The following is a 13271-nucleotide window of genomic DNA, read 5'->3' as shown; positions in this document are numbered from 1 at the left end:
TGTTTTTGGCAGATAAGGCAAGCATCATCGACCCTTTCCAGCTGTGAAAATTATCATTAGAGAGCAACTGGCTCACCAATATCATGCCAAGATTGTCAGACTTATGCAAGTAATAGGGATTTGTCTTATTGTCGAAACTGGCGTTCAATGATTCAACCACGATGAAACGTGAGAAGAAAGAAAGAAACTTCTGATACCATATAACATTCAAGAAAGCTGTAAATGAATAATGCTTTCTTGCATTAAAGAAGGATTACAAAGCTGGTTTATATACAACTATAATTTTAACTAACTAACCGAATTACAACTGCTAACTAATAAACTGACTTGAACTAACTAGTAACAAACTAACTAATTATACGAGTTAATGCAAGCTGATATACTCTAATATGTTTATTAATCCAGGATGCTTATAAGCGGTAGTATCTATTTTAAAAACTCAAAACCATAAACTCAAATATCATGTAATCTCTGGTGCTTGAACCTGAGATATTTAGAAATAAAAATCATTCCTTTAACCGTTGAGATAACTTGGTTCGTGCATATAGGGATGTAAATGAGACGAGATAGATCCCGAGCTACTCGAGATCGACTTGGTCAAAGCTCGATAAATACTCTATTTGAATGGACTCGACTTAAGCTCAAGCTTGCCTCAAGTTCTTAACGAACCGAAACGAGCTACTTGATGCTCGACTTTAAAAGCTAGTGAGCTACTCGAAAATATAATATATTTAGATTTTATCTTTTAAAAAATAAATTATTAAGAATATTAACATTTATGTGTTGAGTTTTTTGAAAAATGTAATATAAGGATTTCATGTATTTAAGGTTCATATTCGAGTTTGATACCTCAATCAAGTCAAGTTTAATTTTTTTTTTTCATTTCGGGCTTTTACGAGCTTTAGTTCATGATTTCAAATTCGAGTCGACCTTGAAAATTTTAGGCTCCCAAGTTTTTGAGTCGAATCGAGCTCCATTTAAGAGTATTCGAGTCAAGTCAAGCTCAGCAATACTCGAACTCGGCTCAACTCATTTATATTTGTGTTATTTTTATATGTATCGATAAATCAACAATTTTAAACCCCTCTAATAATATGAAACGATACTCAATTTCAATAAAAATCCCTCTAGAAGATCCACTTAGCGGGCCATTAGGGTCAAGGTGAGTGTGATTAATTAGCCAAATAATTCTCAATATTTTATTGGCTAATCACCCTTCAATCCAATATCCCCGTTTTCTTCTTCAAACTCATAATTCAAAATCTAATAAAGCTTTGCTTAACATGAGAGTACCAACCATATTAAGAAAATAAAAGAGCCTTTGCTTAGGATTCTTGGCCCACCATTGAAATTATTTACTTGGGGAGACAAGAAAGTCAATTTGAGTGGGCTCTAACCATCCTTCCAAAAGGTGAAAAAGGAAGTGGAGTGGGCTCTATTATCTCTCATAATATTTGATAATATTTGATATTAATGGGATAAGACGTTAAATCTCGTAACTAAATAAGATTTACTATTAAAGAGTAGCACTAGTTGACATAAATTAACATATTCTCTCTGGATGACCCGAGTTTAAACAGTATTAATACATACGATCGCTCCATTCGAGACTCGGCATCCTTTTTCAGCTTAGATTCGAACTCCTTTGCCGCCTGCAAAATTTAGAGACCAAGTTTAGAACTTATCAACACCACGTAGAATTAGAAACTGTATTGCTTGGAAACATGTTGACAACATCAACATGTAAGAAAACCCCCTTTCAGTGATTGTCAAGGAACCTGTGTAACAACAGTACAAGTTAAATAATGTCTTTAGCCATGTATTACTCGGTAATATTTATAACATCAGACACTGAGATCGTTAAAAAAAGTAGTTTAGGTATTTATTCGTGAAATGCGCTATAATTTGGGAACTTATTTTATAATTAAGCCTCTGTGTAATCTTCTTCCAGTTCTGAATTCAAAGTGTCAAACAGAAAAAATCTTGAAGTGCTACCATAGCAATTTATTCAAGTGCATCAATAGTAACACTCAATGCATTGGACAATCAGAACACAATTCATGAAGGAAAACTAGAGTTATTTTCTATGCTCTCTTAGCTAAATTATCTGTTCAAATTTGAATCAAAAAAAAAAAAAGCAATTAAAAGTCGTCTAATTGCTCATGATTGAGTTGGTCACCCAATTAAACAGCACACCAGAGTAAGAAAAAGTCCTAAAATTTTCATTTATATCCTAAGATTCCTCATGGACAATGCCAAAGCCACCATTTTTACATCCCAAAGAAACCTTTTTTATCCTTCTAAATCTTGATCCTTTCCATTTTGTATCTGTCATCCCAAGCTAAACCCAGATAAGGAAATGAAAAAACATGTAGGAAACTCTCGACAGTTTTATCAAGGCTCTTCCCTATTTCAGGCAACTTCTTTGGTCCAAACACAAGGGCAGCCACTCCAGCAATAACAGCAAGTTCAGGCACACCAAGGCCAAACAAAGCGTTGCAAGTAAGACCCTTTTTAGCAGGTTCAGCTCTTGTCTTCCTCCTAGGTTGAACAATGACAAAAAACCAATTTGTTTTGAGATTTGGTTTTGTTCAGCAAAGAAACAGTGTTACTGCTGGTGACAAAATTGGACCAGGAAGAAGAAAAAGAAGCGTAGATGATGGGAATCTTGAGGGAGAGAGAGTTGTAGAAGCAACCTCCATGGTACAAGCCTAGATTTGGTTACAAGTGTTTTATATTTGTGGATGAAGATAGTATTTGTTAGTAGTATTTTATTTTGGTCGTAAACTCTATGCCAACAACTTACTTCTATGGGCACATGCAGTCACTGCCAATGTTCAAGTCCATACTTTACAGCGGGGCAGAATCCTACTGATACTACCATGGTTTGTGTTCTTTCAGCTTGTTCTCAATCGGGAGAGCTTTACAGCGGGGATTGTGTTAATGGTTTTATAGAGAAGACAATTTGTAGGCCTGAGGGTGATGTTTTTATTGGAACTGGTCTTGTTGACATGTATGCAAAATGTGGGCACATTGATAGTGCTTTATGTACTTTTAGGCTAATGAGTGTGAAAAATGTTCTGACTTGGACTGCCATGGGAGCTGGCTTAGCTCTTCATGGGAGAGGAAAAGAAGCATTGGAGCTGTTGGATGCAATGGGGGATTTCGGTATTAAACCTAATCCGGTGACTTTCACTAGCTTGCTTTCTGCTTGCTGTCATGCAGGGCTTGTTGAAGAGGGACTTAAGTTGTTTCACAATACGAGGAACACGATCGGTATCGAGCCTCATATACAACATTATGGCTGCATTGCTGATCTACTCGGCAGGGCCGGATATATAAACGAAGCCAACGATTTCATCATAGAGATGCCAATCAGACCTGATGCCATATTGTGGCGGAGTTCATTAAGCGCGTGTAATGTTCATGGAGATCTTGCAATGGCTGAGAAGGTAGGGAAGATTCTGCTCCAACTCGAGCCACCAAAGAATTCTCTACATGTGCCTGTTACCGGTGAAGATTATATTGCTTTATCAAATGTTTATGCTTCTGCCGGAAGGTGGCGACAAGTGGAGATGGTACGAAAGAAAATGAAATCAAAGAGGGTAGAAACCAAACCCGGTGGTAGTTTCATACAGACCATCGGCTAATCAACTTGATCAACTAATTGATTATGGCATACAAGTTTTTGAAGATGCAGAAAAGGCCTCCCAGTAGATCACATTCTTCTTCTTTCTTTTTCATGTCTCTCTCTCGGGTAATAAACATCAGGATTATGGCATACAAGTTTTTGAAGATGCAGAAAAGGCCTCCCAGTAGATCACAAGGAATTAAAAGGATAAACCAGAAAGCACATTAGTAAAAAAGGTTTAATCAAGCAGTTGCCATTACTGCATAATTAAACAAAAGAATAACATTGTTTCCAGTAGTTAAACCAGAAATTATAGCACAGTTTAGCCGAATTCCAAGACATTCTTTAGTAACTCTCTTTGGACTCTGCTCATGTGCCTTGCTCCTATTGCTTCCCGTTCGACTGGGATCCACGAGGGCTTACGCCTCCACGGATCCGCTTTTGCAGATGTTCCAAGCTAGCCACTCGCTGCAAAGAAGCTGTCTGTCCAATTTTGTTTCCTGTTACCGCTGATCCTCCGGAATCTGTTTGTATGTTTTCAACTGAAGAAATATCTGTGCATGCATTGTTTATTCTCGGGTCATGAGTGGATATACGATAGTCTGCAGCAGCCCGATAAAAGGTATGCTTTGGACCGCCTTGCACTGGATCAGCGACAACTGATGTATCAGACGGACTTCCATCAAACGACGAGACGCACATTGTCAATATCTCAGGTGAGGCATGGAACAGATGGTTCAAACCAGTAGTTCTTCTGACAGCCTCTTCAGCCAGTTTTACCTATACAAGGAATTCACCAACGGGCATATTAAGTCCGCAACCTAAAAGAAACTTGGACTCCAAGGCATATACATCAATGAGTAACTTACCTTGGCTCTCAATGTTTCTAAATCAGCTTTCAAAACTCTGTTGTCAACAGCTGCTTCATTTTGCTTTTGGCTAATGTCAGTCAAACGCTTCAACAAGTTTGCATTTTCAACTTTTAGTTGAGCAACCTGCAATCAATAATGGATTCGGATATTCGTAACTCGAAAAAATGGAAACGAGACACAGAGGAAAAACAAAACACAAGAGGTAGGGTAAAGCAATAGACCTGTGTCTCAAGTTCTGTCAAATGAGCCTGCTTTCTTTGTCTAGACCGCCTAGCCGACTCTCAATTCGAAAGCATCCTGAACCACCACCAAAAGGATAATCGGTGGGAATAGAACACAACCACTGAATATCAGCAAATTAGAAGAAAAACCGATCGTTACCTTCTTACGCGTTTTGCATCCGCAGGATCCATGTTCTCCATTGTCCCATTTTCTCCTTCAACTTCATCATCTTCCGACTGTTCTATCAACGATCCGGTACTTGTACTCGGCCTCACCTGAGCTCCAAGTTTCTTCTGTCCATTCTGAAAAGAAGAAATTCCAACCACTGAACCATCATCCTTGTCACCGGCTCCTATATATTCAGTAAAACAGCAGTATACTACATAAAATGCATTACTTCGAAAACTCGAATTCACAAGCCACTATGATTCTAAACCTTTGGAAACAGTTTTGGATCCCAATTGTGCAGTATTAGATGCCTGTGATCCACTGTCGGCTCTACCAGCAACAGCGTCTTGTGGTGTTACAATAGATGCCTGTTTGAAATGTACGAAACATAGTCAGTCGAACGATTTACGAGCGAAAACGATTCACATAACTTCAAACTGGGGACAAAGCAACATGAAAGATGCACCGGACATATGCACAGAAGATTAAAAAACCAGAACCATGAGCATGGTTGATTCCAAGTTGGAGAAAACAGTGACATCTAGAACCAAAATGAAACGAATGACCCAGACGCGCATGCATCGGCTTTCGGCTCATCAAATAAAAACTTATCAGACACAAGAAATCAACAGAAGTTCTTGAAAATGTTAACAGTTTCCAGTTAGTTAATGGTACTCATGAGGAATAATGCAAGCCATGCACAGGCACAGCCCATACTTGATTAATGTCCAGCTTTTCTCTGTCGTACAAGGTGTATTTTATAATATTTGATTTGAATTAATCTATCAATAAATGCAATACAAATGACTATACCAAAAATAATATTAGTTCAACCAAATTGGAAAATTTGTTTCAATTTGGCAATGGCAATTTCCAAATTCAAGATGGAAAGCAAATCCAGTAACCAATCGCAGCATAAATATAAAAAAAAATGAAGGAAAAAAACTTCTATTAATACTAAAATAAATTTTTTCAATGATTTACTGATACTAAGGGGCCATAAACAATACAAATAACCAGTTTAACTGAACTAATTAATAATGAATAAAATTTAAAACAAAACCTTGACTCTTGTTGGAAGCGTAGATGAACACTCAATAATTTATTACTCGAACTATTATTGATACGAAGCAAAATACGTTACAACGACCTTACCCCAATATTACAATACTAGTTGCGGCTAGTTTACAAACTTCTTAAAGCTTTGCTAAGCTCTCTCTCAAATCTCTCTAATTTTTTCTTTCACTCGTATTTTTTTTCCTTACATTGCATGTATAACTAAGCTTAGGATACACACATATATATAGGTATAATAAACCGTCTCATATGCTTTTACAATCTTCTTGTTTCCTTGAATTTGCTTGTTTAGGTTTGCTTTTCCTTTTCATGTTTGCCGTGTAAATTCCTTGTTTGCTGCCCACTCATATTATAATATTATTAGCTTAATTTCTAAGTAATTCATGAAGTTTCCCATCCATGGTTGCTTGTCACATTTTTCCACATTGCCAAGTGTTTGCCTCCATGTTTAACTTTCATATTTTATTTCCCATTTTCTTTGTGAATGTCACCTATCAATCTTGCCGACATTTTAGAAATCTAGTTTGATTTCTAACACTCCCCCTCAAACTTGATTTTTCATTCCGAGCTTTTCTTTGAGTCGGTTGAAGATATCTGCTCTCGTATAAAGTGATACTTTGTATCGATTTGCTTGCTTTGGCAATGGGAGACTTGATTCTTGGCAAGGGAAATTATAGACTTCTTGTCGACATAAATTGTAGTTGGTTCTCGTTTTGCCAAATTTAGCTCGTTCAAAATATTTTTTAACCACATTGCTTGGCAAGTGCACGCTACTGCGGCTATGTATTCTGCTTCACATATTGAAAGAGCTACCGTTTGTTGCTTCTTTGATAACCATGAAAATGCTGCAGAGCCGATATGAAATAGATATCCAGATGTGCTTTTTCGATCATCTAAGTCTCCCCCATAATTTACTATCAGAATAATCAACCAACTTCGAATTTTCTAAATGCGTGTAGAACAAACCATGATCTGTTGTACCTTTGACATATCTCAGGATTCTTTTTGCTGCAATCCAATGATCTAATTTCAGATTCTCCATGAATCTGCTTACCAATCCCACAACGTATGTTATGTCTGGTCATGTGATAGTCAGATACTTTAGACTTCCAACTATGCTTTTAAACAACGTCGGATTCACTTGCTCTTTTGTTAAATTCACACTTAATTTGATGTATGGTTCTGCTGGTGTGGCTACCAGCTTGCAATCTTCCATTCTAAATTTTCTTAAAAAAATTTATGCATACTTCTTTTTTGATATAAATATTCCTTCTTGCATTTGCTTCACTTCAACTCCAAGGAAGTATGACATTTCTTCAATATTTGTCATTTCAAATTCTTTAGTCATAGCTTTCTTAAAATCATTGAACATACATGGATTATTTCCTGTGAAAATCATGTCGTCCACATATAAGCACACGATCATGATATCATCGTCTTCATTTTTTTGTGTGTATAAGCCATGCTCGTATGGACTCTTCATGAACCCATTTCTCTGAAAATATTCATCAATTCTCGTGTTCCATGCTCTCGGGGCTTGCTTCAGACCATATAAAGTTTTTTTAAAATTGGTAAACTTTATCCTCATGTCCCTTTTTAATGTATCCAGGTGGTTGCTCAATATAAACTTCTTCTAGGTAGCCATTTAGAAATGTTGACTTCACATCCATTTGATAAATTTTTCATCCTTTTTGTGCTGCAACTGATGTGAGAAGTCTGACGGTCTCGATCTTTGCTACTGGAGCAAATACTTTATCATAGTCTATTCCTTGTCTTTGCTTATAGCCTTTGACAACTAGTCTCGCTTTGTGTTTCTCGACCTTTCCTTCTTTATTGGTCTTAGTCTTGTAAACCCATTTTACTCCAATTGGGTTATGACCTTCTGGTTGTCTTGTTAGTTCCCATTTATCATTTCTTTCTATTGATGCAATCTCTTCATCCATTGCACTCTTTCATTTTTCATCTTCAACCGCTTCTTCGTATGTTATTGGATCACTATTCACAAGTAAGCAGAAAAGTGAAACATTATTTAATTCATAATCGTTATACCTTTCTGGTATTCTTCTCTCTCTAGTGGATCTTCAAACTTCTGTGGGAGGTGCTTCAGAATTTTCTATTATGTTGCTAACATCGCTGCTGCTGCTTGACGACGATGGTATATTTTGTTAAGGACTTTGATCATCAGCTTGTTCATCTTGATTGATAAGATCATCATCTTTATATTTATCTTCATTAAAAAATAGTCCTTCAACTTTCTTTTCTTCTTTGCTCCATCTCCAATATTCTGCTTAATCGAACTCGACATTTCTTGAAATTACCACTTGTTAGAAGCGTAGGTGGGCTTTTGATAATTTATATAACCCGAAATATTATTGATACGAGGCAAAATACGTTACAACAACGTTACCCCAATATTACAATACTACAATAGTATAACACTAACTGCGGCTCGTTTACAAACACAACCTCGTTATTCTAAGCTTTGCTAAGCTTTACTCAATTCTCTCTAGCTTTTCTAAGCTTTCACTCATATTCCATCTCACTTGTATTACATATACAAACTAAAGGCTAAGCACATATATATAACCTTGTTTAACCGTCATATTTGCCGCCTTAAAATTTCCTTAGTAATTAAGCAAATCATAAGTAAGTGCCACGTATAAGTTTTGTTGTCATTCACTTGCTTCCTTCATGTAATTACCAACGTTGCCTTCATTTCAATTCTCCAAGTGTGGTTGCCGACACTAATATACTTAATAATTAAGCATGCACTTTACTACAGAGGATATGCCACATTTTCATGCATATATTAATAAGCATGCTTGTTGCCATTAATTCCTCCAAGTGGGTCATATTCATGCACTTCTAGCCACCTTTTCTTGACTTTTCAACTTTTAGAAATCAAGTTTGATTCCTCCCCTCAAACTTGATTTTCCATTTCAAGTTTTTCTCCACTTATCTTCTCCAATTGATTCTTCATTTGTTATGAGATCACTCTTTGCAAAGAGACTAAATAGTGAAACATTATTTAATTCATAATCGTTGTACCTTTCTGGTATTCTTCTCTCTCTTGTGGATCTTCGAACTTCTATGGGAGGTGCTTCATAATTTTCTATTATATTGTTAGAATCGCTGCTGCTGCTGCTTGACGACAATGGTACATTTTGTTAAGTAGTTTGATCATTAGTTTGTTCATCTTGATTGATAAGATCGCCATCTTTATCTTTATCTTCATTAAAAAATAGTCCTTTAACTTTCTTTTCCCCTTTGCTCCATCTCCAATATTCTGCTTCATCGAACTCGACATCTCTTGAAATTATTATCTTCTTGATAAGAGGATTATATAACCTGTAAGCTTTGTTTCTTTCATCATAGCCAATGAAAATATATTTTTCTCCTCTGTCATCAAGCTTCTTTCTAATCTGTTCAGGTATGCGATGCACCCAAAAATCTTAAGGTGTCCAACTCCTGGTTTCTGACCACTCTATGCTTCGTTTGGCGTCATATACTTCACACTTTTTGTTGGACATCGGTTCAATAAGTAAACTGCACATCAAACTGCTTCAGCCCAGAAATATCTTGGTAGTTGCTTACCTTTTATCATGCTTCTTGCAATGTCAAGAATTGTGCAGTTCTTTCTTTCTGCTACTCCATTTTGTTATGGCGTGTATCTAACTGTCAGCTGATGGATGATGCCATGCTCTTTATAGAATTCTTCAAATAACAAATGAAGAATCGATTAGAGAAGACAAGTGGAGAAAAACTTGGAATCGAAAATCAAGTTTGAGGGAGAGTGTTAGAAATCAAACTTGATTTCTAAAAGTTGAAAAGTTAAAAAAAGGTTGCTAGAAGTGCATGAAAATGACCCACTTAGAGGAATTAATGGTGACAAGCATTTTTATTAACATATGTATGAAAATGTGGCATATCCTCAGGAGTAAAATACATGCTTAATTATTAAGTATATTAGTGTCGGCAGCCACACTTGGAGAATTGAAATGAAGGCAACGTTGGTAATTACATGAAAGAAGCAAGTGTACGACAACAAAGCTTATACGTGATTAGACGATCGAAAAAACACATCTGGATATCTATTTCATATCGGCTCTGCAGCATTTTCATGGTCATCAAAGAATCAACAAACGATAGCTCTTTCAATATGTGAAGCAGAATACATAGCCGCAGCAACGTGCACTTGCTAAGCAATATTGTTAAAGAATATTTTGAACGAGCTAAATTTGGCACAAGGAGAACCAACTACAATTTATGTCGACAACAAGTCTACAATTTCTCATGCCAAGAATCTAGTCTCTCATAGCCGAAGCAAGTATATCGATACAAAGTATCACTTTATACGAGAGCATGTGAAGAATAAAATTGTGGAGCTAATTTACTGCAGAACTGAAAATCAACTAGCAGACATTTTCACAAAGCTATTGAGAGCAGATATATTCAACGGATTCAAAAAAAACTCGGAATGAAAAATCAAGTTTGAGGGGAGTATTAGAAATCAAACTAGATTTCTAAAATGTTGGCAAGATTGATAGGTGGCATTCACAAAAGAAAAAGGAAATAAAATATGAAAGTTAGTCAGACATGGAAGTAAACACTTGGCAATGTGGAAAAACGTGGCAAGTAACCATGGATGGGAAACTTCATGAATTACTTAGAAATTAAGCTAATAATATTATAATATGAGTGGGCAGCAGACAAGGAATTTACACGACAAACATGAAAAGAAAAAGCAAATCACGACAAGCAAATTCAAGGCGGTAAGAAGATTGTAGAAGCATATGAGACAGTTTATTATACCTATATATATATATATATATATCCTAAGCTTAGTTATACAAGCAATGTAAGGAAAAAATAAAAGTGAAAGAAAAAATTAGAGAGATTTGAGAAAGAGCTTAACAAAACTATAAAAAGTTTGTAAACTGGCCGCAGTTAGTATTGTATTATTGAGGTTCGTCGTTGTAACGCATTTTGCTTCTTATTAATAATAATTCAAGTAAAAAATTAATGAGCGTCCATCTACGCCTCCAACAAGTTTTTTTTATAATTGTATGTATAACTAAACTTAAGATACACACACATATAAATATATATATATATATATATATATATAAAAGTATAATAAATCGTCTCATATGCTTCTATAATCTTCTTGTCGCCTTGAATTTAATTGTCGTAGTTTGCTTTTTCTTTTTATGTTTATCGTGTAAATTCAATGTCTACTGCTCACTCATATTATAATATTATTAATTTAATTTATAAGTAATTCATTAAGTTTTCCATCCATGATTGCTTGCAACGTTTTTTCCATTATCAAGTGTTTATTTCCATGTTTGACTAACTTTTATATTTTATTTCCCTTTTTTTTAATGTCACCTATTAATTTTGTCGACATTTTAGAAATCTAGTTTGATTTCTAACATCTTTCTCAAAAACTTAACAAAAGAAAATGTTTCAGTTTGAGAACATTTGTAGATTTATTCGGCTGATAAAATTGGAAAATCAAACTTTTCAATGACCCAAAATGCAAAAAAAAAAAAAATCAAGTTTCCCTTTTAAGTTTTCTCGGAAACCAAACATAACCCCAAAAAAACATATTTTTCGAAAGAAAATGAACATTAGAGATCTAAATTTTCCTTCATTAGACACTCCACTTTTTCTCACCATCCAAACACCCAGAAAAAGGGCAAAAAAGAATAATGGAAAAGACTTACCATTGACATGGCAACAGCAGCGCAAGCCAAGTTAAGCTTCTTCTTAAGACAAGCCTGATAATCATCTAAATCTGCAGGAACATTGTTGTTGTTGTTGTTTTTCTCAAAACACCCATTCTTCTTCTTCATCAGCTCCTCCTTAACTTTATCCTCCTCGTTATGATCCTCACCTTTTTCATCAACTTCTTTTTTAAGGAACTCCTGAAAAGCCCACTCCGAAGCACTGAAGTTCATTTTAGAACCGGGTTTGTTGTCTTTTTCGGCGTCGCCACCGTCGGCGGCGGCGGATGAAGACCAAAAATGGTCCGACATGTCTTCAACAGAGAAAACTCTATCCATTGTGATTGGTTGGATCGTTCGGGGCTGTTTTTCGTCGTTTTATGCATCTGCTGATTCAGATGCGTGTCAAATAGATTGGGATTCAGAATTTTTGCCAAATTTTTTTTATTCTTTAAATTAATATATTGAAAATGTGCTCTGTTCAATATTTAGAGTAAATTACATTATAGGTTACTAAATTATATTAAATAATCCTTTAAGTCATAAAATATTCTAGTGTCATAAAATAGATATTAAACTTCTCAAAAAATTACAAAATGATCCTTATACGTTATAAAATAGGAATACCTTTTAATAAGTCTAAGGACCATTTTAATAGTTTAACTCATTTAATGACTATTTTGTAATAGTTTGATAAATTGTAATGGTCATTTGTAACAATTTGAAAAGTTTAATATAATTAATTTTAAAAATTGTAAGAAAGTAAAACAATTAAATTATATAAACTTAAAATAATAAAATAAAATAAATCAATAACTTCGTATAATACATGAATTAATAATAAGATGTGTCTTAACAAATTTAATAATGAATGTTTGAATTAAGATTGAAATTTCAAATTTAAAAAAATATAAGAACTAAATTTATAATTTACAAATAGTTTAAGGACTAATGGACGAATTTGATTTTTTATTTTGTATATTTGAGAACAATAATAACTAGCTTTTTAATTTACTTAACAACATGAGTCGAGTAACTTAACAACATCAACATAAAAGTGCTTCCTATTTCCTGGTTCAACTAGTTCATGTAACAACATGCCATCTCTGTCTAGTTTAACATCGTTATCAATGTCTATGCCTCTTCGACACTTCATTTTGCTTTAAGAATCCATGTCCGACACAAGTTCATGCATGTTTACAGTGATACAACCATCCAAGGACCCCATAAAAACATGGACAAACTTTGAAAATTTTCCGGGTGCATACCCATTTCCATCACTCACACCAGAGTCCTAGCAACATAAGATCAATGTAATAACATACAACACCATAAAATAGAAATGGAATGGCAATGGGGCGGGTTTTGCTCCCCCGTCTTCGTCCCCAAATGAATCCCGTCTCTGCCCCGTTCCCCGTCGGATTTTTTATTGGGGCGCCCTGTCGGGGATTTTTTTGCCCCGTCCCTGAACCCGACCCGATCCCGAGAACCCAAACCCGACCCGATTTCGAGAAAAACCGAGCAATCGTAATTTTCATAAAAAATATAAAAACGACCACAAAAAACTGAAAA

General features: G+C 35.3%; 3 protein-coding genes across 3 annotated transcripts; 1 reads left to right on the top strand and 2 right to left on the bottom strand.

Annotated features, from left to right (window-relative positions):
- The first annotated feature begins 2864 nt into the window (after positions 1 to 2864).
- On the top strand, positions 2865 to 3676 carry LOC120154784 (pentatricopeptide repeat-containing protein At3g18970-like). The gene is made up of 2 exons (XM_039166435.1): positions 2865 to 2885; positions 3059 to 3676. Exon 2 carries the CDS (start codon positions 3063 to 3065, stop codon positions 3648 to 3650), a length of 588 nt encoding a protein of 195 aa, XP_039022366.1. The 5' UTR covers positions 2865 to 2885; positions 3059 to 3062; the 3' UTR covers positions 3651 to 3676.
- Positions 3677 to 3863: 187 nt separating this feature from the next.
- LOC120154805 (light-inducible protein CPRF2-like) lies at positions 3864 to 12148 on the bottom strand. Its single transcript, XM_039166453.1, has 6 exons — positions 11700 to 12148; positions 5162 to 5261; positions 4885 to 5077; positions 4725 to 4800; positions 4501 to 4626; positions 3864 to 4411 (listed from the first exon to the last, which is right to left on the bottom strand). The coding sequence occupies exons 1-4, from the start codon at positions 12036 to 12038 to the stop codon at positions 4785 to 4787; spliced, it is 648 nt and encodes a 215-aa protein (XP_039022384.1). The 5' UTR covers positions 12039 to 12148; the 3' UTR covers positions 3864 to 4411; positions 4501 to 4626; positions 4725 to 4784.
- On the bottom strand, positions 4016 to 4604 carry LOC120154893 (light-inducible protein CPRF2-like). Its single transcript, XM_039166525.1, has 3 exons — positions 4595 to 4604; positions 4501 to 4553; positions 4016 to 4411 (listed from the first exon to the last, which is right to left on the bottom strand). Exons 1-3 carry the CDS (start codon positions 4602 to 4604, stop codon positions 4016 to 4018), a joined length of 459 nt encoding a protein of 152 aa, XP_039022456.1.
- Positions 12149 to 13271: the final 1123 nt, after the last annotated feature.

This window comes from Hibiscus syriacus, unplaced genomic scaffold, assembly GCF_006381635.1.
Source record: "Hibiscus syriacus cultivar Baekdansim isolate YM2019G1 unplaced genomic scaffold, ASM638163v2 tig00111151_pilon, whole genome shotgun sequence".
Lineage (NCBI taxonomy): Eukaryota > Viridiplantae > Streptophyta > Magnoliopsida > Malvales > Malvaceae > Hibiscus > Hibiscus syriacus.
This window is presented reverse-complemented; position numbering and strand designations above follow the sequence as displayed.